The following is a 27,331-nucleotide window of genomic DNA, read 5'->3' as shown; positions in this document are numbered from 1 at the left end:
TGATGACAGAGATGGTGGTAATGGTGGTGGTGATGGTGGTGAGAGAAAGAGCGATGATGATGGCAGAGATGGTGGTGAGGGTGACAATGATGGTGGTGGTGGTGGTAATGGTGGTGAGGGTGAAGACGATGGTAAATGGTGATGATGACGATGGTGATGATGGTGATGGTGATAGTGGTGGTGAAGATGGCTGTGATGAGGGAACACTGTTAAGTGCAGGTATTCCTGGGAGGTTCTCACCTAGCACTGGCCACCTCATCCATTCTCCTGACTCAACTATCTCCTCCATGTTGACTGCACTTGACCTTATGCCTCCAGCCTCAAATTTTCTCACCCACCAAAGTCCTTAGACACACTGATTTTGTAAAAACAGACTCTGGTAACCTTCATAATGGATAGGCACTGCTGGCTGCTTTTATTTCAGCATTGACTTCAGAAGGAGCGATGGATAGCTCAAGCAGCCAGAGGAGCATGAGTTCACAGAGGGCTCTTCCCACAGCCGCCTGGGCTTGGTCGAGTCTCGCTGGTGTGCGCCTCCTGCCCGCTCTGCTTGGCTCGGCCTGTGGGGCCACTAACTTGACTCCTTGATGGGTAGTGTTGACTTTGCCTGATTCCAAATCAACAACCCAGGAGAGGGAAAGGGGGCAAGACAACATGTCATAGGCCCACTCCCAGCCAGGTTTACCCCACAACCAAAACCTATAATTAACGGTCTCCCAAATGGAAGGTTTGTTTACAAGTCTCCTATTTCTGTTTGCCCCTCCTTTCTCAAAGCTAACACTTCGCTTATTTAATTGAGGGGTTGTGCCTTGGCCATGATCCCTGAGGAAAACATCTTTAAAGATCCAAAGGGTGTTTACAATGAAAAGTCTCCATTCGGGATAGTCTTCAAAGGCTTCCGGATGCCTACCAGTGACATTCACTCAGGGCTCACATCCTCTCTTCATTTTAAGGAACCTGAATTCTAAAATACTCTTTTAAAATAAAAGACATACTGTAATATGACTCTCAAGTGTTTAAAAAAAAAAAAAAGCTTACACTGCTACCTTCTAAGAACCCATCAAGGAAATCAACAATCTGTGCCTTTCCTATATCCAGGGACTGTCTATGCCTCGGTTTCCCCAGGGAAAGTGTTTTCTACTCAGAACAATTCAATGAGAGAGAGGCTTCTTCAGGGTGAGAAGCTCCCCGTGCTTTAGGATATGTAAACAGAGGGCTGCCGAGGGAGGGAGCAGATGGTGTATAGGGAAGTAAACGTTGGTCTCTTTCAAGGTTGTACACAAACCTGAGAGTCCAGATTCTCAGGGGTTCAGGAGAGTTGCGTTTATCTAGACAGTAAATGCTACTTCATCTTTTGCCATTGATGAGGTGGAATGTGGTTTTAAAAAAAAAAGAAGTAAAGGTTTGGGGATTAGCTCTGGCTCCACCACTCCCTAGCTGTGTGATCTAGCTCAGGTCGCTAGCCTCTCTGTGCTTCAGTTCCTCCAACTGCTGGAAAAAAGGGAGAAGGATACCTGCCTATCAGAGTGATAAGGATGAATGAGGCAACATATGTTATGTTTAACACACACAGTAGGTGCTCAATAAAGCCCATTCCCTTTTTCCTCTATCTCATGGCAGCTGGGGCACATGGCAGCTCCCATGAGGCCCACAGAGCAGCCCCCCAGGAATGTCTGGGGCCAGGCACCACCAACCTCCCAGCTCCATCAGAAAGCAAATGCCATTTCTCAGCTACTTCGGCCTTGCTTCCTCCTGCCACAGGGCCTTTGCACAAGCTGTCCCTTCGGCCAGGAACACTTATTTCCCTCCTTTCCCCAGGCCACCTGATGAGCTCCTGCTGATCCTGCTGATCTCAGCTCGTGAGTCACTGCCTCAGAGACACCTGTCCAGCCGTGAAACCAAAACAGCCCCCATCACACATGCTCACGGCACTCGCTCTCCTGCAGATTACTGATAAAGCCTGTCTTCCCCTTGACCCCGTGGAGGCAGGGACCACATCAGTTTTGTTTGTTCCTATATCCCCAGCAGTGCTCAATAACTATTTGCTGAATGAATAAAATAATGACTGTATCACCCGGGGCCCCTTCCCTTCCTGGGCTCCTCCCTGGACATGCAGTGACCATGGAGACACTCACTCACCGCTGCCTGTGAACCACGCCACCGGGCCCAGTGGTCCACCCAGGATGTCTGGGCCCTACTCGTCAATGCACCGCCCCCCCCCCCCCCCCCGTCAGCACGACCAAGCTCTTCACCTCGTCCTTGAGCTTCCTGAACTCCTCCAGCAGCTCTGCGTGGTGGGCCCCCTGCGCCCACTTTACGGAGGAAGACACTGAGGCCACGGGCAGTGCCAGTGCAAGGTCCACGGGCAGTGAGTGGACAGCAGGCTCAAGACCCCATCCCTGCTCTCAAGCCCAGGCCCACACGCCCGTCATGCGATGCTTCTCACAAGAAACAGCACCCGCAACAAAAGTCACCCGGGCCTCTGTTGTCATTGAACCTGGATGTGTCGAGGCGGGACTCGAGTTTGGAAGGCGCGCCCTGTCACCGCTGGACTCAGGGCTGGCCTGGACCGCAACCCCCACCCCCTGAGATGCTCTCAGACAAGCGCCAAGCACCCCAGGTGACGTCCAGGCCTGGCAGGGGCCGGCTCTCCTCACGGAGTTAAAGCCGGGCCGTCCTCATTAGACTCTCACTGAGCAATTTGTTCAGTCCCCAACGTTCCTTTGAGAAGCTGCCAAGCCAAGAGCTGGCTGGCTGCCCTTGCCGGGTTCCCTTAAGAGCCCCAGGATGGCAGATGCATCTGGGGCCCAATGCGTTTCCACAACTGCTCCGGCAAGTCTCAGAGGCGGACATGGGCCCCAGACTGACTTAGAGACCTTTTCTGCTAAGTTCCAGGTGCCAGGAGCCCTGAATTACAGCCTAGGAGTCACCTCTGTGGGGCCCAGAGGCTGCAGTAGCTCCCACCCAGGGGCGGGATGGCAGTGGCTGGGGCAGAGCGGGACCACCTGACCTCCTCAAAGGATGGTCCAGCCCCAGAACTGTGGCCTGGCTGGTTCCAGAGAGGATGGGAGATGAGGCCATTTAGTGGGCTTTTGGGAGGTGGCGTAGTTAGCTGGTGAGAAGGAGCTCAAGATGTAATACTTGAGAGAGGGGTGGCTTTGTCTTTACTCCAGTAAGGAGGGAGCCTCATTTGGAAGAAGAGGTGTGGGCATGAGGCTGCCTTCCCTTCCCTTCCCCTCCCCTCCCCTCCCTTCCCCTCCCCTCCCTTTCCTCATCCTTCCTCATCTGAGATCCATCCACGGCCATGCTCTGAGTCTTGCACTGGACCAAGGTCAGTGAGTCTAGGGTGACCCAGAGGCACCCAGCTCAGGGAACCAGGTGACAAGTGAGCCTCTTCTCTGAGATGGGAGTGGGGGGTATGGTGAGACCAACTTTAGCCATACTGAGTATGGGGGTCCCTGGGACATCCAAGTAGGTGTTTAGCAGGCAGCTGGGCCTTTGGGGCTGAAGCTAGAAGAAGAGCCCTGACCTGGAGGGGACAAAGGAGAGTCAGCAGCCTGGAGTGGGCAAGGAAGGAACTGCCCACACCTTGTGCCTCCTAATACAAAGCACTACGGAGGACACAGCATCGCCCCTGTGACGTTCCTGCCAGAAATGCATGGTCCCAAAGAATCACAGATTCCTAGAATTGAGGGACAGCCTACAGTACATCTGCCCTGTACTCTTTAAATATGTCAAGGTCAAAAAAATTAAGAAAAACCAAGGAACAGTTCCAGATTAGAGGAGACCAAAGACGACGATTGCAAGCAATATGTGAGCATGGATGGAATTCTGGACCGAGGGGGATAAACTATAAAAGAGATGATTGAGAAAACCAAAAGCTTAGAATATGACTTTAGATTAAATAATGGTATTTTATCAACACTGATTTTGAGAACTGGTAAAACAAAAGAAAGAAAGAGGCACCAGGATCTGTGAAGAGCAGCGAGGACAGCTGTGAGGGGTGAAGGGGTCCTCAGTTCAACGCTGCCCAGAGGTCAAGTACAAGGAGGATAGAGGTCAAGTACAAGGAGGACAGAAGCATGTTCATGGGGCTTAGTTACCTCACTTGGGGGGACTTCGGGCATGGAGTGGGGGGTGGGCAGCCGGTGGGCTGAGCAATGGAAGGATGAAGAAAAAGAAAGAGCCAATGTTCGTAACACTTCTCTGCAATTCAGTAGTCAAAGATGAGCTTCAGAATTTTGATGTCCAAAGTGACAACACCAAGTCCTTCTTAAATCAGTGACGGCCAGTTGCTCCGGGGCCTCCAGATGGATGGAGACAGGCCTGGGGGTGACGGAACACAATGGGGACCTGTCCCTGGCGCTTTCCTTTTGAAGGTCAGAGAGGGCACAGCCCCAGCAGAGCCCGGGCTTTGGCTGTGACCTGGATGAGCCAGATTTGAGCAAAGCGACACAGGGCATCTCAGGGGTACAAAGTCAAGTAATGACCCTGTGCTCTATTCCTGATCTGATCGCATGCTGCAGGTAAAGAACCAAGAGGCCACTTTCCTTCCACCAAAAAGGAAGGCGTGGCTGGGGCATTAAAGACCAGGGGTGTCAGGGTTAAATGAAATCCTAGTCGCCACCAGAGAAAATGATCACTTAGTGTGGAAAACGCACCTGTGTCCTGGGGTTTGGTATGATGGTATTTTGTGCCATCTAAGTGGGACTGTAAGCCCCACCTTTATTTTAACACCATGAAAAAGGAAAAAGACCCAACCCAGATGAGCATCTGCTAGGAGCACCCACATAAAGTGGGGGTGCCGAGGGCCTACCCCTGCAGAGCAAGAAGAAAGAGATGTAAACCTGCACACAGAAAGGGCAAGCAAGGCACCTCGGGCTTGGGGCTGGGGGAGAGACAGAAACAAAGAGCGCTTCCCGGAGCAGGTGGCTAGTCCAGGCTTACACCACCGCTGAGCTCCAAAGGAAAACGAACGAAGGCCAAACCCTGGAGCAGAGGTTGCCCTTTAAAGAGATTTCAAGTCGGATTCAGAGTCAGCGAACTGGGTGACACAGAGAAGCAAACCCAAGAGCGAGATGGGAAGGGGATGCCCACATTCCCGAGACGGGAAAACGTCTCAACTTCTATAAAATACGGTCAATGAAATAAAACACCACTGTCTAGTTACCCGGCCTCGGGATGGGGACAGCAAGGGCCGGCAATCTGCAGGCACACCTGCAAGTCTGTCTCGTGTAGACCCCACGCCCATCAGCAGCTTTCAAAGCCGCTCCATCTCACGCGTCTGTGCTGCAGGCAAGCCCACCCGGTGGCCCTGCGCTGGCAAGTGCGTAGGAGCTGCAAATGTAATGAATCTTAATTACTCTGTTTGCACAATCAGGTGGGAGCCATTCCATGGTGCACAAGAGAGAGAACCAACTGCTCATAAATAATCAGCTTTGGGACAGGGTTTTTTCCTTCCCTTTGGAAAAAAAATAATACAGGGGATGTTTTTAAGTTGGCAAGATGACAGTATGAGAAGACAGCATTTATGTTCTCCCTGCCAGCCCTGAGCATGTGTGCTCACCTGCTCCAGTGAGCACACCCACAGGCGTGCACACGCCCACGTGCACCTATGCTTGTGCACACACACGTGTACACCAACACATGAGCATGGCACACAGCCCAACCAACCAAGCAACACGAGAACCAAATCAAAGGGAGGATTTCCCCCGGAAGCATCACTGCTCCCTCTGCTCTCAGCGGCTGCAGAACTTTCCGGGGACCTCATTTACGTGACGATTGAGAACCTTCCACGTGCCAGTTATTACAACAGGAACTTTGCCTAGTGTGATGGATTAAAGCTGTATGAACCCCAGAAAGGTATGTGCTTGGGGTTAATCATTCCTGTGGGCATGAGCCACTGTAAGCAGGCTCTTTCGGTGAGTAGGATCTCACTTAAATTGGGATGTGATCCCCCTCATTCAGGGTGTCTTAGTCCTCTTACTGGGTCCTTTATGAGAGAATGAAATTCAAATGGGGAGAGAGAGAGCCATGGAAGCAAGAAGCTGAAAGCAACAAAACCTGGAAGAAAGGGGGAGACGAGCAGACACGGCCACTGCCTGGCCATGTGACAGAGGAGTCAATGATCACCGGCAGCTGGTCTTTGGGAAGAAAGCATAACCTGATGATGTACTGATTTGGAGATTTTTCTCAGCCTTGAAACTGTAAGCCTGTAAGCTAATAAAGTCTCCCTGTTAGAAGCCAACCCGGGGAGCAGGTGTAGCTCAGTGGCTGAGCGCCTGCTTTACCTACACAAGGTCCTGGGTTCAATCCCTGGTACCTCCTTAAAAAAAAAGGAACCCATTTTATGGTGTCTGCTTTAAGCAGCTGTAGCAAACCAGAACACCTACCATCACTTCAGTGGGCCCTTGGGAAACTGAGGGTAAGTGACTGCCAAAGTGGTGGAATCTGGATTCAAACCAAGAGCATAAAGCTGTGGTTCTTAAAGTGTGGTCCCCGGACCAGCAGCCTCGGAAACTCTGGGGGTGGGCCCGGCCTGCTGACTTAACGAGCCCTCCAGGGGATTCTGATGCCAGCTCAAGTTGGAGCAGCTCTGGCTTGAAGCCCAGCTTCCCACCTAGAAGGAGGTACAGAGGGACAGGTGCACCCAGGCCACCCCTCCAGCCTCAGGACAGCCGGGACAGCTGGGACAGCCAGGACAGGGGAAGTCACAATCTAGAGCCTTTACTCCAGAGCACCGTGCAAAGCGATCATTTTCTGTGGGTGCCGTGAGTAGAAAAGGATGGAAAGAACTAAGTGCAACTCCTTGGGGCCCAAGGCCTGCAAATCGCAGCTTACACTTTGTCCCAGTCATGCGACGCTCTTGGTGGTTGCTTCAACGGCCACCCTCCCGTGCTTTTGCGCAAGCCAGTCCTCCTCCCCCATGATTTACCCTTCCTCGGCAGTCTTCCCTTGGGATCTCTCAAGCTGAGCCAAGCATGCTGCTGCCCCACGTCCACCCAGCAGCGTCCCTGCCTCGGTCACCTCCTTCTCACCTGCATTGCGCTGACTCCTTTCCATTTTGCTGCACCTGCCTGACTGTGAGGTCCGTGAGAGCCCAATGGGCATCTTATTCACCCCTTCACCCTGCAACTCCATCCCCTCAGAGCCCCCAAAGTCATTCCAGAACTCAGTGGGGTCTCAACCAATGTTGGTTCAACAGGTGTTCTGTCCCACGGGCGTGGGTGTTGCTCAGGGTCACAAGCTGGCTTGGGAGGGTGCCCTGCCACGGGGAGAGCTTCAAACCAAACCCCAGCAGACCTGCCCTGAAGGCAGGGGTTTGCGTCGCCAACCGGCCAATTCTGGCAAGGGCTCCTCCTCTTCTAGAAGGGTCCACACAACCTTCTGCTTACACTTCTGCCACCATCTGGCTTCCAGACTTGGGTGCCCACCACACTGAGTGCTCCTGGAGGAGAGGCTGGGCACCGGTCCTCTCTGGTCCCCAGGGCCCAGCCTCTGGACTGGGGTAAGTGCTTACATGGTATGTGATGGACCCAGGCAAGTCACCCCACCGCTCCTTTCTCTGTATATAAAGTGGCAGGATGGAGGGGCTCTCTTGAGGTCCTTTCCAGCTATTGGGATGCTTCAGTCCCAGAGCTAAATCCAGCCTTACTCTTTCAACAAAGGGATCCAAGAATGACTTTGGGTATGCTAAAGCACCCATCAGTGTGAACACAGCACAGTCCCTGGCTATACTCGGATCACACATTTTAACTCCCCTCCCTGCTGCCCATTCTGACCCAGCCACACTGGGCCCCTGGCTATTCTTCCAAATCACCAAGCACACTCCTGCCTCAGGGCCTTGGCACAGGCTATCCCCTCTGCCTAGAACTCTGGCTCCCGCTCTTGGCTCAAAGTGTCTGTCCACGTGCAGCTCACCCAAGAGGCCTTAGGGACCACCCTTTCTAGAACAACACTTCGCCCCCACTCGTCTCCATCTCTTGCCTTGCTTTAATTTCTTGCAAAGCCCTTACCACTGATCCATTCCATATAGGTAAGCACTTATCTTCTGGCAGTCCAACTAGGACGTAATGCGCGAGGGCAGGGTCTTTGCTTGTTTGCTCACTGACGTACCCCAAGTGCCTAAAGCAGTCCCTGACCCAATGTTGGAGCTCAGGAGGTATTCTTAGAATGAATGAACGCATGAATGAACGAGGAGGCGGCAGATGAACACGCACGTGATCGCGGGCTGCTGGGAGCCTGTGCTGGCCTTGGAGGGCCACTGTCAGCCAAACACCAACCCCTCGAAAGCATCCAGGGGGCACTGGGCACGTGCAGACCTGGCTAAGCACCAGCCGCGTGGCCTCTGGCCTGGGGACACAGGGAGGCGCTCAGAAGGCTGGCACAGAAGGCTGCTGGACACCACCACGAGTCCCCAGGCCAGGCCCTATGGGCCACCCTGGTCCCTGGGGCCCTTCCCTAGTCCATGAAGAGGCTCTTTGTTCTTCTGACTGGGGGGACGTCAGAGCCTTACGTGATCTGAGGCGCTTTTACTGCCACATACAATGGTTAACACGTTCATGACGGAAACCAAGTAGATGTTGAAGGGCCCGTTTTACAGACGGGAAAGTAAGCCCCAAGAGGCCAAGCAACCTGCCCAGGCCACGGGGATGGCCGGAGCCTTTGTCTCGTGACTGCCTGGTCTAGTCCAGGGGTCACCTACTCTCCTGCGGAAGAGAGACTTGATACCAACTGGCCACCAAGAGGCAATCCTGGGGCACAAAGCACCCAGGAAACAGGGATTCCATGGAATGGGCCAGAACGTGCAAGATGCTCATGTAATTACGAGCTAATCTTCAGCAGGGAAAGGAAAGGGTATTCCCTGGAAATGGTGGCAGTGGTGACGTGTGAAACGCAGCCTTTTCTGGAAGTGAGCAGACCTTCCAGTGCCCAGGGAAGTCAACTCCAAGGCACAATGTAGAAGGTTAAAACAAGGGCTTTGGCGTCAGATGTCACAGGCCACTCTTGAGCTGTGTCTAACAAGTCATCTGCATCTTCCCATTCCGCGGTTTCCGCCGGTGTGAAATGGGGGTAATAACACTAACAGTGCCTCTTGGGGTGCATGGAGGATTCGATGAGATGCTTTAGGCAGGATTTAGACTAAGTCATGGTCATTGTCACTCCTTAGTGTCACCGCTCTCTGCGGCGCCTCCGCTCCTCCGTGGGGGTGAGTGACAGCAGAGCCTGCGGGGTCCGGCCACCCCTCCCCTCTTGCTCCCCACGCAGCCTTGTGCACCCTGTCTGATACTATGATCCAATTTGCCCAGAAAGGTCCAGTTCTCTCGGGACGGTCCTGGTTTACACCTGTTGTCATCATGTAACTATTAGGATCATCCTCGCGCCCTCCCGCAGAGTGCCCTGGTTTGGGCTGATACAGGTCAGGGTCCCCGCACACGCCTGCCAGGTTCCCCCTGAGCCTGGAGTTTCGGAGAGCAAAGGACTCCTGGACGCAGCACAGTGCATCCGTGAGCTGATTCCCCATAAATGCTCCTCACACTTCACGGAACCTTCCAGAAAGCCCAGGAGGGCTGCCCCCGCGTCACAGGCGCGCCAACCCCCCAGGCGCCCTGGCCTCGGGCCGCGGGTTGCAGATGGCAGACACCGTACCTTTTGGAATCCAGTTGGCTCCCCTGGAGAACTCTGTGTCTGTTATTTCAGGGAAGGAGAGGAAAAGGAAAAAAAAAAAAAAAAGAAGTGAAGTGAGTGAAACTTAAATCCCAGCAGAGCCTGTAATGGAATATTCATTTTGTCAGGGGAGTGTTTCTTTAAAACTTCTGGTCATCTGGACAGGCTGAGCCAGCAGGTGATTCGATTTAATGAGCTTTTTAACACACTGCGGGCCCAGGTGGGAGCCTGTCTGGGAAGGCCCCCGCCAGCGCGGCTGGGGGCAGCGGCCCTGGCCGGGGCTCGGCTGACATCTAGTGGCCGGCTCGGCTGCTTCCGGGCCAGGAGAGCTTGGCGCTCGAAGGGCTCCGGAGACCAACCCAGCCAGCCCGCCCTTTAGTGTCGGAAGCTTAACCTCCGTGCCTCAGTTTCCTCATTCACTCACAGGGAATAAGTAGCTCCTTTAGGTCTGCTATGAGGACCTGGCACTTTATAAGGGCACAGTAAAGTTTATCTATTATTATTATTATTATTCTGAGGCCCAGAAGAGGAAGGTGCTTGCTCAAAATCACAAGGCAAGCTGGTGGCCAGTTAGGGCCAGATCCCTGGCCTCCCGAACCCAGAATTGGCATGTCCCTAAATCATGCCGACAACATCGGGCACTGTTTTAGAGCTGGCTCTGCCACCTACTAGCTGTGTGCCCTTGGGTGAGCTTTTTTTAACTCCTCAGAGGTTTGGCCTCCCCTCGAGAGAAGCAGGTACCCTGGCAGAGGTTGCCGTAAGGAGAGAAATGGGATGGTGCACGCAGCGTCTCATTCTGCAGGTAGCAAGAGCTCCATGAAGGTTAGTTATGTCGTTGCTGGGACTCCAGCTCACGCGGTGGTCAGGAAGGCTAAATGACACCGCCAAGCCGAGTGCCAGACACCCACAGGTCTCCCCCTCCTCACCCTGGGTGGTCACCCCAGGCTGGTCCGTGGAGGCCCAGGGCAGAGCGGAGGGTGGGCCAGGCGACCTTGCCCGGCCGTGGCCCCCTCCCCGGGGGATCCGCTCATCCTCAGCACCTACCAGCAGGTGGCTGGAGTCCTTGAGTTTGGACTTGTACAGCATCCACCGGTAACGCAGGTCCTCCAGCTTGTCCGAAGACGCCCTTGCAGGCCCGAGACGAAGGAGGCTCTCGAAGAGACGCTGACCCTCTGGCACCCGAGCCTCCAGCTCCTGGGGGCAAGGGCAGCATCATGGCACACTTTTCCAATGGCCCAGACAGCCCCACCCGGCTGGCCCCCACCTGGCAGATCAGGCGGAACCAATCAAATTTTACCCGAGAGAGGCACATTGGGAGGAGGGAGAGAGGAGCCTCCTTCCGTGCCAACTCAAGGCAAGGCTGGGCAACTCCCACCGAGCCGGAATGTCACGGAATGGACTCCTGCATGAAAGGGCAGCTGGACTGCTGGCCTCCACGGTCACTTCCAACTCTGGCCTTCTGGACTCGGGGACCTCCATGCCCCCAAGTCCTCCAAAGGGCTTGACAAGAAAGATCATCATTAGGAAGACTAAAGTTGTTGAAGCTCTTTGCTGGTACTTCTGAACCTGGCAGAATGCCGTAGGGATTGTTCGATGATATTCATCAAAGTATACTACCGTTCCCCCAGTCTCCAGACTGCTGAGATGAAAGAAAATGTGGCAGGTACATGCAGGTTCTAAGTCCAAGGACCTTAGAACCTTGGATCTTGGCTCTGCTCCATTCTACGGCTATATGGTATGGGGAAGGTGGCTTAGCTTCTCAGCCCACTTGAACGGGGGCTCTGCAAGAGCAAGGAGTCTTAATTTGGGGAAATGAAAGTTGCTTCTGGGATGGATGGAGTTGGGTGGGTGGGGGACAGGAAATGTGGGGAGTGAACCAAATACGAGGCAGGAGAGGTAGGCAGGGAGCACTTCCTGGTAATGTTCAATGGGATAATTGGGTTCAAACCTCTTACTGAGAACAAAATATTAAAAACATTCAAAAGGCATCAAGGGTTAACAAAAAAGTGAGGCATATGAGGCCCAAGCTGGGAAAGGATGAGAGGCTTGAGGACGCCCCGTGTTCAGGCCTGCCTTTGTCTCAGGACATTTAATAATCTGGAAGAAACGACTGAGAAACAGCTATGCTTCTGGAAGCCTTGTGGGCTAGGGAGACGAAGGTCAAAATCTGGGGTCCTGCAGAGTGGGACACTCCACTAAGCCATTGTCCTTCAGCTGAGATTCCTAACGGCTTCACCCTCTGAGTCAAGGTGAGCCAGAAGGAAACCCAAACCTTGCGTGAACTTGCAGCCCATCTTCAAGTTATCTTGGTGGTTCAGCCTTGAACTTGGATTCAGTGGTCCTGGAATGAGAATGCCCCCGTTTGCCTGGCACTAGCAAACAAAATGCTCTCTGGAAGAAGAAATTATCCCAAGTCTCAAATTACTCTTACGGATATTTTCTTAAACACGATGTGCAGCACATAGTCAAAGCAGCCCCACATGCATGTAAGGTACCAAGAACAAGCAATCGTAGAAAAAACATACATTGGAGACATTCCTACAGTGATCTGATCTATTGGAATTATTAGATACATTCTGTAAAATGGCTCTGCTTACTGTGTTCAAAGAACTAAAAGATACGCTGGAAACTTTCAGCAAGGATCTGGAAGCTATGAAAAGTGACAGAGCAGGTGGTTAAAAGAACCAAGCAGAAAATCTAGAATTAATAAATACAATACCAAATTTAAGAACTTAATAGATGAGTTTAATAGCAGATGAGACACAGCTAAACAGAGGATTAGTAAACTTGAAGATGGGTCAGAAAAAAAAAAAAAGTATCCAGAAGGTAGCAGGAAGAGACAAAAGGATGAAATATACACAAGAGAGGGGAAGAGACATAAAGCACCCAGTGAAAAGGAATAACGTGTTTAAATGACAGTGCAGAAGAAAGAAGAGAGCAAGTCAGAGGCAATACTTTAAGAAAGAATGGCTAAGAGTTTCCAAAATTTTCCTTAAAGACACCAAACCACAGATTCAAGGAACCAAGCAGGATAAATTAAAAGAAACCCAAACCCTAACACAGCAGAGTGAAACTGCCAAAAAACAAGAAAAAAACAAGAAATAGTCTGGGGCCTGGTTGAGAAGGGCCTTGTGTTATAAACTCAGGGGTTTGAACTCTATATGAAAGATCTTACTTAGGGAAAGGACACGGTCGAATTTGTTATTCTGAAGGTTCACTCTGACTGCAGAGTGAGCCATGACTTGAATGGGGGCCAATGAAAAGAAGAGAGACCAGTTAAGAGACTATGGCCATAATCAAGGCTAAAAAATGGTAAGCACTGAAACCACGATGGGGCAGCAAGAGGGGACAGAAACCAAAAACAGAGAGGAGGTGGAATCAAGGAAGCCTTGGGGGCAAATTAGAAGTGAGAATGAAGGGAAAGGAGTTGTGGGAGGTGGATCGCAAAAATGGCCCTGACTCTTCCATCCCCTACTGCCCCCCACCCCTGACCATATCATGCCCTTTGAGACATGACTTTCAGATGTTCCCATCAAGAGGTGGAGCCTTTGACCAAATGGGGGAAAGGAAATCAATGTTGTGCCAGTTCCTAACCTAGGCCCTCAGAATAATTGCTTCTCTTGTTCTTAGACCCTGCCTCTTCTATGAGAACAAAAGCCCATGCTGTCCTGCTCAAGGATGAGAGACGTGTCGTCCATTCATTCTCATCATCAACAGGAAGCCAAGCCCCAGAAGCAGAGCCACCCAGCTGACTTACAACTGACAGCAGGCACAAAAGAAGCCCAGCAAATACCGGAATCACTGCCCGGTTGAGCCCAGCCTAAATTGTGCAGCTTCAGAATCATGAGTTAGATAAATGGCTGCTGATTTAAGACACCAAGTGTTGGAGTGGTTTGTTACGCACCAACAGCTGACTGATGTAGGGGACCAGTGATTATTGGAGATATTTTCCAAGTTGGGGAATATAGAAGTAGACTGGAGAAATGAATGAATGTATGCCTGACAAGAAAAGTTCTCCTAAAATATTTAAACAAACAAAAAGAATCCCTTAAAAACCAGTAGATGTAAGCAAGAGCAGGTCATAAGGCATAGAGTGATTTTTTTTTTTAAATAACTCCCTGGTGACAAACACATCGATGGGGGCCCTTTTTCTGGGAACAAACCTGCAGCTTGGTTTCTCTGGTTCTCAAGTCCTGGGCTGTGGCACTTCTCATTGCAATGATTGTAACCAGCTTGGAATTTTCCACCTGCAACCACTGCTCAAAGTTCCTCAGCTGCTGGGAGAAATCCTCGTGGCTCCCTTCTTCCTGGAAGGGATTTCCCTGCAGGAATGCATGACATGACCAAGGCATCAGAGGGAAAAGCAGCCCATTGGCTGTGGGTTCTGGGGTTTCTGGGGATTCCACCAGAGGGCAGAGAGACTGGGTGAGGGCAGCATGCCCAAAGGGTGATGGGAGAGGCCTTGGAGGTAAGGAATGAATCCCTACTCAACTCAGCCACATTTAAGGGCTTTCTCGGTATCATCTCCCTGGTCCGCTAGTGGAAGTCACCATCAACCATCAGCAGGCTGGCTATAACCATAGTCACCCTTCTGCCCTATTGTCCCTCTCCAGGCCTCTGTGGCCACAACGGTGTCTAAAATGCAAGTGCATTCAGCTAAGCCCCTGCTTACACATGCTGGTGTCTTCTCACACACCCCTGACATGGCCTGAAAGCCTCAGGTTCACGGTCTGCCTGCCTCAGGAGCTCCTGACACCCCATTCTTTGAGTCTGAGCCTGATAGTCATCACTTGGCCCCCTGCATTTGCACTCTCTCTACCTCTGGGCCTTTGCACAGCCTCCTCTGCCTGAAGCCTGTCCCCCTCCACTCATCTAACCCACTCCCACTCAGCCTGGAGGATTCAGCTGAACTCTCATTTCTTCCAGGAGGGCGTCCCTCGTCCAGAACGGGGCCACAATCACTCTGCCACCAGCTCCCATACCATCTGGCTCTTCTGCCAGCACTCACCACAGTTTCTGTACGGCCTTGTTTAGTTGCCTGCCTCCCCACTCCCTTGCTCCTCTAAGCAGCACAGGCATCAACCAGGAGCTTGCTGAAATGCAGAGTCTTGGGCCCCACCCCAGACCTATTGAATCAGCACCTGTACTTGAAACAGATCCTCATGCGCACGATAAAGTCTAACGAGCTCTGAGCGGGATTCTACGTGCTGCGAGGCTCTGCAGTGTTTCTTTTCCATCTTAGTCACACCCAGCCCCGAGGACCGTCCTTGGAACGCAGTGATACTCCACAAATATTTTTCGGATGAGTGAATGAATAGGAAAATGAATTGATGTGTCTTTGAAGAACAAGGTTGAATTTCTTCTCAACATGACTCACTTTTGTGCAAGTTAATAGGGGGAAGTGACAGACGGTACACGATGTTAGGTTGGTACTTTTTACAAAATACAACTCATGACCCCCCAAGTAGCTGTCTTGTGTGACTTTGGTTTCCACTCTGGGGCCAGCCAGCAGGAAGCTTTCCATCCCGGACGGCCCTCCCTGCAGGGTGGCCCTTTGCATTTCTGAGAGGCGGGTGTCAGGCTGGCTGAGGGGTGCCTGCCTCCCGACCCGTGGGCCTGGCTCTGCAGCCGTGGGGTCCCCGAGCCCCTCTGTGCAGCGGCTGCAGCGGGGCAGGCTCAACCGAGTCGGTGACGTGACCAAGCCCAGCCAGCGGAGCACGGGACCGTGGGCGGCGGGGTGGGTGGGGGGTGCTTTGACTTGGGATCCGGCCCCTCCCCCTGAACACTTCCCCCACCCCCCCGGACAGACTCACCTGACGACGATGCCTGGGAATGGGCTCCAACGGGCGGATGACAAACCCGGACTTCGGGATGTCGTTGGTGAAAACCAGTTTCTTCCTTGAATCCACTTCTGTGCTCTGCAGCCGCCAGCTTCTGATGAGGCTGAGGAAGGAGGCGGGCTTGGCTGGGTCCACGTGGCAAGGTGCCAGGGGCTCCCCAGGTGAAAGGAGAAGAGGACGGGCCCCGTGGGCCGAGGGGGCGGGCGTTTCTGGTTTCACTACTGACCCCTCGTCAGGGCCCTCCCCCATCTGCAGGCACGTTCACGTCCACGTTCTCACTGGAGACCCAAGTCGCACTGCCATGGAGGTGCAGGTGGAGAAACTGAGGCCCAAACCAGCTTGGGCTGGAGGCTCCCTCCAAGCTGGGATGTGGCCTGCTCCAACCGCCCCCGCTAGAAGCGCTGATGGGCAGAGAGTGGAGATGCCCGGCGGTGCCAGGCACCCAGCAGGACCCCAGCCACCGGCTCCGCGACCCTGACCCGTCCCCCCCACCCCACCCGGGGTGTGGGGGCGTGGCCCGGGACAGGGCTCAGGACGGGGGGCCCCTCACCTCAGCAGGCTTTCCTCCAGCAGCCTCAGGGCCCGCCACGCCTTGGCCAGCGCCCCCAGCTCCGCCTGGACCGCGGCGGCCCCCTCCGGGGAGGACTTCAGCATCACCAGCTGCCCGCGGGCCTCCACCAGGGGCAGCTGGGCCTCCTTCTCCGGGAATTCGGCCACCAGCCTCTGAAGGACAGACAGACACTCACGCATGGGGTGGGGTCCGGGGCGGGGGAGGCATGTCTCTGGCCCCCTCGAGGGTGCTTTGGGGTGGACGCCACCTCACCTCGACCTCGGCCGCTCGCGACTCGGCGTCCCACGGGCCCGCGTCGCCCTGGAGCGACTCCAGCTTCTGCGTGGTCACAGCCATCCACTGCCGCAGCCCCTGGACCTCGTGGCTGAAGGCGCAGTGCTCCCGCACGGCCTGCCGGCACCCATCCGTGAGGTCCTGCCGCACAGACAGCCCGGGGCGGTGTAGGGAGAGACCCTGAGTGCTACCCCCCAACCCATGCACCTGCCTGGCCCCGGGGCAAGCTGCCCCCCACCCAGGGGTCCCCACCCAGCAGCCGCCAGAGAGGACCGGCCTCCCTCCACGCCCTCGTGAGGGATCAGGTCAGTTCGGGTTGAAAATGCCTCCCAATTGATCTTTTTATAATAATAGAAAGTACATCCTGCCATAACCCACTGAATGGACTGGAGAAGAGTGTAAACTGCAATGTAAACTATTTCCATGCGGTGCAGCAGTGCTCCAAAATGTATTCACCAAATGCAATGAATGTGCCAAGATGATGAAAGAGGTTGTTGATGTGGGAGGAATGGGGTCGGGGGGGGGTGTAACATTTAAAAAATAATAATAAAGAACTATATTAATTTCGAAAAAAATATATATACCCACTCATTTTTCCCATAACCATGTTTCTGCTATTTTTGTCCCACTTTATTGGTTTATATTTTTTCGCATCTGTTATCAGATAATTTTTTTTTGTTTGATTTTACTCAGATCCTTATATGAATTAAAGTGTAAGTTAAAAAAAAAAATAGAAAGCACCAAGTGTCGGTGAGTTTATGGGTATCTGGAGCTCTCGTTACCACTGGGCAAATGTAAGCTGGCACAGCCAGTTGGGAAAACCACTGGTCAATAGCGATGAAAACTGGGCACGCGCGTCCCTGTGACTCAGCAATTTCCTCCTGCGTCTTAGATCCAATGGAAACGTGCACATCACCTCCCCAGAAGGCATACCTGGGTGCTGCTTGTAATAGCCCCAAACTGGAAACTACCCAAGTGCCCATCAACCATAAAATGGGTAAATAAACTGTAGCATGCTCATACAATGGAATATCTTAGGAAAAGAATGAACAGTCTATAAACCACGTGTGCAGTATGAGTGACAGATAAAGCCAGACACAAAAGAAAATGTTCTGTCTGGTTCGATTTACATGAAATATGAAAACAGGCAAAACCAACCAAAGGGCAGGGGCTGCAGGGGCACGACGGGCTTAGGTGGGGCTAAGCGATCTGCGTGTTGCCAACACGCACACATCGAGCTCACCGAAATCCATCGCGCTGCACACGTAGTTGTGCATATTTCTGCATATGATTATACATCGATAAACAGTTTTTAAAAGTCTTGCTTTTCCCCCTTCCCAGGCCAATCTGTTGCTCAGCTCTCTGAGGTTGAGGCCGTGCTCTCCGTCCCCCTGAAAGGAAGGGGGCACTGTATCCCCATCCTCCTGGCCACGCTGAGCCCCTCCCAGCCCCTCCGTCCTGACTCCCATTGGGCAGCCTGCACCCGGGGTCTGTGGGCCTCGCTCCTCCGGGGTCCCCACTTGGTTCCTCGTGGCTCGGCCAGGCCATCGTGGCCTTCCGTTCCATGAGCACTGGTGGAGGACGCTGGATGCCAGCCCCTGTAGGACCTGGGGACACCCCATCTGTCCTCCACGAACCGCTGATGGCGCCCAAACAAATTCTGGAAGCTCCACTTCTCTGAACTCCCACCACCACCAGCCCCTCCGGCTACCACCAACGTCAAGCCATGCCACGCCTGACCAGTGAGCTCCGAGTGGGGGTGCCCCCCGAGGGGACACATAGGTCATCCGTGGTGTGGGACAAGGCTGCATTGGAACTTCTTACACCAACAAAGCACCACAATAATAAAGGAGGAGCAATTTTCTGAGAAGAAGTATCTAAACAATAAATAGAGAAGTATGCTGGAATTGGAATTCTATTTTGCAGCCCCTACAGGACCACGGCTCTAGGTGCTGATTGTCAACAGCTGCTACCAACCTCAAAAAAGAGACACGACTTCACGAGCTGCCTGGCAGCAGAAGGCAACGCCACCCATGAAGCAGCCTGGCCCAAAAGACTTGAGCTGGGTCTGACTGGACGTCCAGGCTCAATTCCGATGGACAGGAGGAACATGTTAAACGACACCACAGGGACGCAGCTGGCAAACTCCAGGCTGGGGGAAACGCTACATGATAAGCCTTCTAGATGCTCCAACAAACAAATTGCAAGTGGGGAAAAAAGAGATGAAGGAGGAGCCTATAGATTTGAAAGGACTTAAAATATAGTGTTTTTAAAAGAGGCAAAGCTGAAAGGCAGCGTTTAGGGATGCACATGTGTGTGGGCGTAAGGAAGTGATTACCACACAAGACAGACAGTGGGACTCTCAGAGGGGTGGGAGCGTGGGGAGCTCAGAAGAGGGCACATGGGGGGCTGGCAAGATTCCAGCTGCTAAATGGTTACTATTACAGGGTATTTGCTTTGTAATAATTCAGTAAACTAAATTGTGGCATGCAGATTTCTGTATTTGTATTATATTTACCAACAAAGTTTTTTTTAAAAACACACTGATGAAAAAAAAAAGTTTTGTGTGAAAGCCTTCAAATAAGCAGAGAATCATATGCAGTGCCCTGGACTTAGGATGTCTTTGCAAACCACAACTGAAGGATCATCTTTTTTTTTGGTACAAAGCAGATCAGCGGAAACTCTGAGCCAGGAAACAATGCTACATTAATATATGTAAATGGGCCAACACTAGATATGATTAATAAAATGCTTTTGCTTATTTAAATGTTTGTGTGATTGCTTTTCAAATTGGGGGAGGAGGGACACAAAAATGTCTTCCTACTATTCAATCCTGTGTGTGGTCTGACTGTGAGTTCATTTTAAGAACACCCGCTCTGGGGGTGGGCATCCAGCAGGTGCTTCCGGCAGACCTGCAGGATGAACACTTACTCATCAACTCAGACGGGCCTTTGTCATTCTGGCCCCAGCCCACCGCATGCCTGCTACGTGCTCCATCCACGCACCCCGAGATCCAGGTGAGTTGCTTCCCAGGTGGGTGAGGCTGCTCAGAGCAATGCACGGTGCACGTGCACCCAATGTGCATATGTGTGTACCGATGCCTCCACTCTCCCGGGGCCCTGGACTCCAGACCAGTGCATTTAGTGACCACTCTGGGGTCTTCAGGACCCAAGCCAAGAATCCCTGCTTTCCAAACACGGAGCATCTCCATTTTCTTCCCGAGCTCCTACTGCCAAACCTCCGCCTCTGCAGCCCCTTCAGCCTAGTCCCAACCTCCGCGGGCCCGGGCCCAGACTCCACCTGTCCCTCCAAGTCCAGCTCAAAGGCCACCTCCAGTGTGAAACCCTCCCTGGCTGCCCCAACTCCACCATCTCGTCCTCCTCTGTGCTCTCACTCCAAGTGTCACGTCCACCTTGGGCTACGGTTATTTGTGGACATCCACATCTCACCTCTCACTGAGGATGGGCCAACTGTCCATGATCTCAGAGTCCATGGCACCTAACAGCAGGGGCTCTACTGACTACAGGATAGATGGAAGGATGGGTGGGTGGACGGATAGATGGGTGAGTGGATGGATAGATGGACAGGTGGACGGATGGATGGGTTATTTACCAATCTGTTGTGGAAATGTTACAGCCAGAGGCTCATAGGAACCTAAAATACATCTTTTTAAAAAAAGAGAAACATGGAAGCGGACTTGGCCCAGTGGTTAGGGCGTCCGTCTACCACATGGGAGGTCCGCGGTTCAAACCCCGGGCCTCCTTGACCCGTGTGGAGCTGGCCCATGTGCAGTGCTGATGCGCGCAAGGAGTGCCCTGCCATGCAGGGGTGTCCCCACGTAAGGGAGCCCCATGTGCAAGGAGTGCACCCCGTAAGGAGAGCCACCCAGTGCGAAAGTGCAGCCTGCCCAAGAATAGTGCCGCACACACGGAGAGCTGATACAACAAGACGACACAACAAAAAGAAACACAGATTCCCGTGCCGCTGACAACAACAGAAGCGGACAAAGAAGAACACACAGCAAATAGACACAGAGGATAGACAACTGGGGGGGGGGGAAGGGGAGAGAAATAAATAAATAAATCTTTAAAAAAAAAAGAGAGAGAAACAATACTTAGCGGGCTTGATCAGGATTAAAGAGCTAATGGGTGCAAAGTGCCAAGTACATAGTAGATGCTCAGTAAACACTGCTTCTTATTGTAATGACTCATCTACCTCATCATTAATGCTGACCTTTCTTGCTTCTGTGAGCTGCTGAAGGGCAGGAGCAGATCCTATTACTCGCCTCCCTTGCCTTAACCTTGAGACCACTAGTTGCTGGTTTATTAAACAGAATTACATGAGTTCAGCCAGACTTATGTGTCACCTAGACCAACAGGGGTGCCGATTTCCTAGAAACGTAGGGAAGGTTGGTTATCACGATCACGTTGGGGGGTGATTGCAGAAGACGCAGTGGGAGTGAGTGGGTGCTCCCACCCTGCCTGGGGTCCCACAGCCCATGAGATTCCCCACAGAGGTGGGGACTTGTTTACCATGCTGTGCTCCAGTTATCATACAAACGCAGCCTTAGTCCCAGCTGGCTTTTCCAGGAATGCATCTCTGATGTAAATGGATGGAAGAGAGTCTGGGTTTGATCAGAACTTTACCTGGTGTCATTCATATTTCAGAAAAGCACACCGCTGGAGGCAATGTGGATGCGCTGCTTGACGCAGCACTGTGGCTGTCACATAAAGCGGTGCATTCTAACCCCATGTTTTTGTCCTCAGTGTGGCATCATGGAGCATTTTCATATTGCCAGGCACTATTTTATTATGAATTACTTTTCTTTTCCCTTTAACATTACTGAAGGGCTGTTTCATTCATTTTTTAAAAATTGTCTTTGGGTTGGTAACATATAATCTGTGAACTACAGGATTGTAAAATGGGTATCAGAAATATTTGTTATTAAAACATGGGAAAGGGAAGCAGAATTGGCCCAGTGGTTAGGGTGTCCGCCTACCACATGGGAGGTCCGCGGTTCAAACCCCGGGCCTCCTTGACCCGTATGGAGCTGGCCCATGGGCAGTGCTGATGCACGCAAGGAGTGCCCTGCCATGCAGGGGTGTCCCCTGCGTAGGGGAGCCCCACGCACAAGGAGTGCGCCCCGTAAGGAGAGCCGCCCAGCATGAAAGAAAGTTCAGCCTGCCCAAGAATAGTGCCGCACACACGGAGAGCTGACGCAGCAGGATGACGCAACAAAAAGAAACACAGATTCCTGATGCCACTGATAAGAATAGAAGTGGTCACAGAAGAATACACAGCAAATGGAACAGAGAGCAGACAACTGGGGGGGAGGGGGGGAGGGAGAGCGATAAATAAAATATAAATCTTTAAAAAAAAAAGGGAAGAGGCTGTAGCTCAGTGGTTGAGCACCTGCTTCCCACATATGAGGTCCTGGGTTCAATCCCCAGTACCTCCAAAAAAAAATAAAAATTTTAAAAATCATAAAAAGAAATATTAAAATAGGGCATGTTCCAAGTGTCCATCAACAGGTGAATGGATAAACAAAATGTGGTTACACGTACAACGGGATAATATTCAGCTGTAAAAAGGAACGAAGCTCTGATGCATACGCCAGCATAGATGAGCCCTGAAGACATCATGTGGAGTGAAAGAAGCTAGACCCCAAAGGACGATTACAGTAAGACCTCACTGGCATGACATAATTATAACAAGCCAACTCAGAGTCAGAATTGAGACAACAGGGTACCAGGGGGTGGTGTGGGGGTAGGGAATGGGGAGTTAAAATGTACAGAGATTCTGAAGATTTGGTCATGGATGTGGGGACGACAGCACAACACTGTGGATGTAATTAACAGCTCTGGATTACATACTTTGAATGTGGTTAAAAGGGGGTAATTTTAGGTTGTATATATGGCACTAGAATAGAAAATTTTAAAAAACATAGGACTATAGAATCCTGAGTGAGCCCCAGTGTAAATGACGGCCTATAGTTAGAGCGTAATTATAAGAATGTGCTGTCATTTTTATAAAGTGCCACATGATGCAGGGTTAATTATAGGGAGGTATAGGGGAACTCTGCATTTTATTATGCATCACTAAACCTACAACTTCTCTAATAAAAAAAAACAGGGCGTGCTTCCTCACGGAGGGAGAGCACGGCCTTAGACTATGAGTTTCCTTGACCTGCGGCTGCTGGAAAGCCCGGTGTCCTCTCCTCCTGGGAGCATGTGTCACGCACGCAGGGCCGCCTCTGAATCCAGGTCGGGGGCAGGGCCTGGGCCCTCCTTTTAGTGCCCCCCAGCCTCAAGTCCCAGTTCCCAGAGTGCAGGGAAGCCAGTGCGGACGCTGGAATACCCGGCGGCCGCTAGAGGGCGCTGCAGCCGAGGCTCAGGGCACAGGCCCCGGGTCTCCCCTTCCAACCTCCCGCAGACGCAGAACACGTGGGCGCCGCCTACCGGCCGTTGCTAGATTCAGCGGACCTGCTCTTTGGCCTCCTGGCCTTTATCACAACATCAAGTTGTAGATTCACTCACTCGCTTGTTTGCAGGTTAATAGTCCATCCACCCCCTTAGAAGGTAACCGCCGGGGAGCAGGACGCTGCCTGGCACAGAGGAGGTTCTCAATAACCATGGATGAATGAAGGCAGAAGGGCAGGCAGGGAGGGAGCAACTAAAAAGGGGGAAGAGGGCAAGGCCAGGAGCGTGGGATTCGGGCCGGGCTCCCCTTACCTCCAGAGCCCTCTGCAGAGCCTGGCAGTCAGAGGACAGCTGCTCCATTTTGTGCTGGTGGCTGGGGTTCCCCTGAACCAGCGGCCTCATGGCGTCCATCTGCGCCCCCAGGTCCAGCCCCTCTTCCTGCAGCCCCTGTATAGGGGAGGAGGGGTCTTTCTCTGCTTCTCCATCACAGAGGCTGATCGGGTGGGATGGGCGGGAGCTCACAGGGGTCCCCGTCCCTCGGGCTCCCCCGTCCCTCTAGCAGCTGCACCACATGGGCATCTGATGGGCCCACTCTTGGGGCAGTTGTGAGATTTTTAAAACCAGAGGAAAATAGCCTGGGCCCCCATGAAAACGAGCTTTGCTAAAGACCCTTCGGCATCTCGGGAGACAAACTCACACCTGACTCTCACTTGATGACCAGCTCTTGTCATGAAGAATTGCTTCCCAGTTTTAGTTTGAAAGCCCCAAAATGCACCATCTTAAATGCTTTCCAGAGACCACAGCCTCAATTTCTGGATGAGCTGTGCTTGGGTCTTAAAAAGATAACAGCTGCATCACACTCTAAAAATCAGGAGGCTCCTTACCCTGCGAGTAATTATCAACCATCAGCCAATTCACAGCCCACTTGTGTTTTCACACATTTATGTGTCATTCCAAAATTGGTTTATTTAATAGAAGGTCTCTGGGCTCCTTAGGAACACTTAGCAAAGCAATTTTTGAAAACAAATATGAACATTAGACTTTGGAACCGAGGAGTAAATGAAAGGGCAGCTTATCATGCTGTCAGGCTCAAGAATCAGCCGTTTGGCGAGGGCCAAGGGCTCTGCTGAGGCCAGGAAACGACTGGCAAATAAGCAGAGGTTGTGCTGAGCGTGAAAGGTCAGATGTCAAGTGAGGACGCAAATCCCAGCCTTGAGCCTTGAGCAGCGGCTCTGCCAGTCACCCTTGGAGGAGGGGGACCGCTCCTGGGCACAGCCGAGCTCCTGAGCAGGGGCGACAGGACCCTGCAGACCCCTTACCTGCAGCCTCAAGAGCTGGGCCTGCTTTCCGGGAAGGTCCCGCCGAAGCCTGTTCTCGGCCTGGACTCTGGCTTGAAGGTCCAAGAGCCTCTTCTGCAGGGGCCCGAAAGCTGCCCCGAAGTCCTTGTGCTGAGCCAGCAAGCTCTGCAGATACAGAACGGGCACCGCTCCCAGGAAGGGGTTTCTTCAAAGGCACCCTGTTGCGAGACCTCTCCCTTGCAACCGGCATGCTCGTCCTCCTTCTCCTGGCCCTACTCACCCTTCAGGGCCCCCCGCAGGTGTCACCCCCTCCAGGAAGCCTGCCCTGATCCCTGACGTGGAAGGCACCGTGGTGTCCTCAGATAACTTTGGCCACACCCCTCTAGAACATGGGCTGGCAAACTGCATCCCCCTACCCACCCAGCAAATAAATCAAGCTTTCTGTAAATAAAGTTTTATCGGAACACAGCCACACCCATTCATTTACAGATGCTTTCACGCTACAGTGACAGAGTTGAGTGATAGCAGCTGACACCTTCGGGCCTGCAACATTTACTCTCTGACCCTTTGCAGAAATATTTGCCCACCTTGCTTGGAAATAACACTTTCAGAGCAAGTGGATGCTGCCTAGTAATTGCCTATTTTTCTCCACATTAGTCTGAGTTCTTTGGGAGCGAAGGCCTGGCCGCCCTTTCTTTGTTCCCCAGGTCCTAGAACTGGGCCTGGCACCGCTGATGGAGGCTTCTGGATTTAGATGGGCTTGGGCTGAGCCCTGGCTCAGCCACCTGCTTGACCATTCCTGCCTCAGTTTCCTCTTGTGTAAAATGGGGAAAGTAACAGTACCTCCCTCACAGGGTTGTCCCTCAGGCTAGATGAGAACACGAATGTGAAATTACTGTCAGGCGCCTGGCCGGCTGACAGTGCTCCGCGAGTCACAGCTACCATCATCATCATCATTAGATGCTCGATAAACAAGTTTCATTTGTTCCAGAGAAGAATAAACTGCCCACATGGTGCCTTAAGACTTTGCTTTATGTGATCATTTAGAAACGTGTCCCCCGTCATAGCTGGCAGCTCCACGGAGGTGCAAAGTTTACCGAGGGTTTTAATCGCCTTTTCTTATTTGCGCCTCCCCTGGTTTGTGGGGAGGATAGTTTAGTGTGACTCCAGTGGAGACCCGGGACTGAAGAGGGTGGCTGGGGGTCCAGCCAGAGGGCAGGTACGATGACCGCCCCCCAGCTTGTGGGTGCGGATCCTGAGATGGTGGCGGGCACAAGGACAGACCCCAAGGGCGGCCCTGGTCCCCGGCCGGGCGCGGTGGGGGCACTCACCTGAAGTTTGCTTTTCCTCTGCAGCAGGCTGTTATGGAGCAGGTCCCTCTCCCGCCCCGAGCTCGCCATCTGCTCCAGGAAGGCCGCGGCCCCCTCCTGGCCAAGGACGCTGCCCAGCAGGCCGGCCTGGAGCTGCAGCATCGTCAGCTGCTCTTTCAGGCGGGTGCTCTCCACCAGGGCCGCCTGCGGGAGATAAGGCGTCCTTCAGGCCCCCTCTCGGCGGGCAGGGCCGCGCTCGGGCACGTGCCGGGGAGCGCACCTGTGCAGGTGGCTGTGCACGGGGCGGGGGGGGGGGGGGGGGCGCCTTTTGAAGCAGCAGCGAGCACAAGCAGCTCGTGGGAACATCGGGGGGGGGGGCCCTGGCTTTCAGGGCCAGCTTTGAGTGCCCTCTTACCCCCCACAGCCCTCCCATCACCAAACCCTGGGGCTTCGACCTCACGAGTGTCCCAGGAAGCCATCTCCTCTCCTGCCCCAGGGCCACGGCTGTGGTCCCCCGCTCAGCCTCTCACCTGGACACGGCACCATCAGCCAACCCCCCCCCCCCCCACTGCAGCCAAACCCACACCCAACCATTTTTATCTTTCCCTACTGATCCCCCAGCACCCATCACGGTGGAGCCACCCCCAGGCAGTGAGAGGGGCGAAGACACTGAACTAAGCCCCGGGACGGGAATTCAGGAAGGCTTCCCAGAGGAGGTGACACCCAAGCAGAGCCCTGACATGCAGGCGCTTACCTGGCAAGCGAGCCTAAAGGAGACTCAGAAGCTGTGCATAACGGGCAGCTGGCTTCCCGTGCCATTGGCACAGCTGAGGCCCCACCTCCTCCAGGAAGCCTGCCCTTCCCCACCTGCTGTCGCCTCTGCCTGCCCCAACCTCTCCAGCTCTTGGAGCCTGTGCCAAGCGCCTGCCGCCTGGCCGGCTGTTTTGCGTCGACACCTCCCGCCTCTCTGATGGAGGGTCCTGGGTCCTGGAGCCCAGGGGCTGATCTGCAGCTGCCTGGAGTCCTTCCATTCTATTTTCACCTGATAAAGTTCCTGAGAACTCTGAGTTATGATGCTGAGCTGGAAGGGGAGAGGGTGGGAGGGGAAGAACGAAGACCCCAGCCCAGGAATGCAACTGCGACCCAAGGCAGACAGCGATCATTCCCTAAGCGGGGTGTGAAGCAAGTGCTGTGGCTTGAAGGCAGGGGTGGATGCTTCTCGCTGGGGGAAATCACAGAAGCCTCCTCGGAGGAGGTGGCAATCAATGACTGCCCTCAAAGTGTGATGGTTACTCCTGTAGGAAGGGCAGGTAAACACAGCTGCCACAGCTGGACCACCGCCACCCAGGCCAAGCCTCTCACTGTGGGGCTGCCTGTATCCCCACTTCACCCAGCACAGACACAAGATCAGGGGGCTTAAGCACTGAGGCCGGGGAAGCCACAGTCATGAGTTAGGACTCCATGCTAGCTGGGAGGCCGTGGGCAGGTCACTGAAGCCCTCTGGGCCTCAGTTTCCCCACTGATAAAGAGGAGCCAGCTCAGGGGGTGGTCGTGGTGAACACAACAGCACGTGGCCCAGAGCGCAAGAGGCAGCTCTTCTCAGCTGATCTCAAACCAGCAGGCAGGGCTCTGGGGGCTCAGCACTGGTTGTGGAGGTGCAGGTGCACCCACCGACCTGAAGCTTAACCAGGGAGCCAAGCATGGACACGACGGGGCTGGCAGCTGGGACGCTGGCCCGGGAGGCCGACCGGCCGGCAGACAGGGGCGGGCAAGGCACAAGGTGCTCAAACGTGAGCGAGCCGAAGCCTGGCCCCGCTCCAGCCCCTGCTCAGAGGTGCCTGCCTGGAGCCCTGGAACACCCGGGAACCGGGGCCTCTCCTCCTGCCTCGGGGAGGCTGGACCTGGCTCGCTGCCGCGCCGGGCAGGACAGGACCGCGATGCGGTCGTGACGGGG

The 27,331-nt window shown here is 53.4% G+C and overlaps 1 protein-coding gene across 5 annotated transcripts in view; it reads right to left on the bottom strand.

The window, feature by feature from the left end:
- The window catches only part of SYNE3 (spectrin repeat containing nuclear envelope family member 3), a 123,550-nt gene that overhangs the window by 14,342 nt on the left and 81,877 nt on the right, over nucleotides 1–27,331 (bottom strand). For all 5 annotated transcript variants that reach the window (XM_058292050.2, XM_058292037.2, XM_071213713.1 and 2 more), the window contains exons 9-17: nucleotides 25,399–25,581; nucleotides 24,089–24,232; nucleotides 23,082–23,216; nucleotides 16,330–16,491; nucleotides 16,057–16,229; nucleotides 15,480–15,609; nucleotides 13,830–13,988; nucleotides 10,711–10,860; nucleotides 9,649–9,687 (exon numbers count right to left, since the gene is read on the bottom strand). In XM_058292050.2, coding sequence (XP_058148033.1) covers nucleotides 9,649–9,687; nucleotides 10,711–10,860; nucleotides 13,830–13,988; nucleotides 15,480–15,609; nucleotides 16,057–16,229; nucleotides 16,330–16,491; nucleotides 23,082–23,216; nucleotides 24,089–24,232; nucleotides 25,399–25,581 — 1,275 coding nt within the window. The remainder of the gene's footprint in view (nucleotides 1–9,648; nucleotides 9,688–10,710; nucleotides 10,861–13,829; nucleotides 13,989–15,479; nucleotides 15,610–16,056; nucleotides 16,230–16,329; nucleotides 16,492–23,081; nucleotides 23,217–24,088; nucleotides 24,233–25,398; nucleotides 25,582–27,331) is intronic.

Source organism: Dasypus novemcinctus, chromosome 3, assembly GCF_030445035.2.
Source record: "Dasypus novemcinctus isolate mDasNov1 chromosome 3, mDasNov1.1.hap2, whole genome shotgun sequence".
NCBI classification, from domain to species: domain Eukaryota; kingdom Metazoa; phylum Chordata; class Mammalia; order Cingulata; family Dasypodidae; genus Dasypus; species Dasypus novemcinctus.
This window is presented reverse-complemented; position numbering and strand designations above follow the sequence as displayed.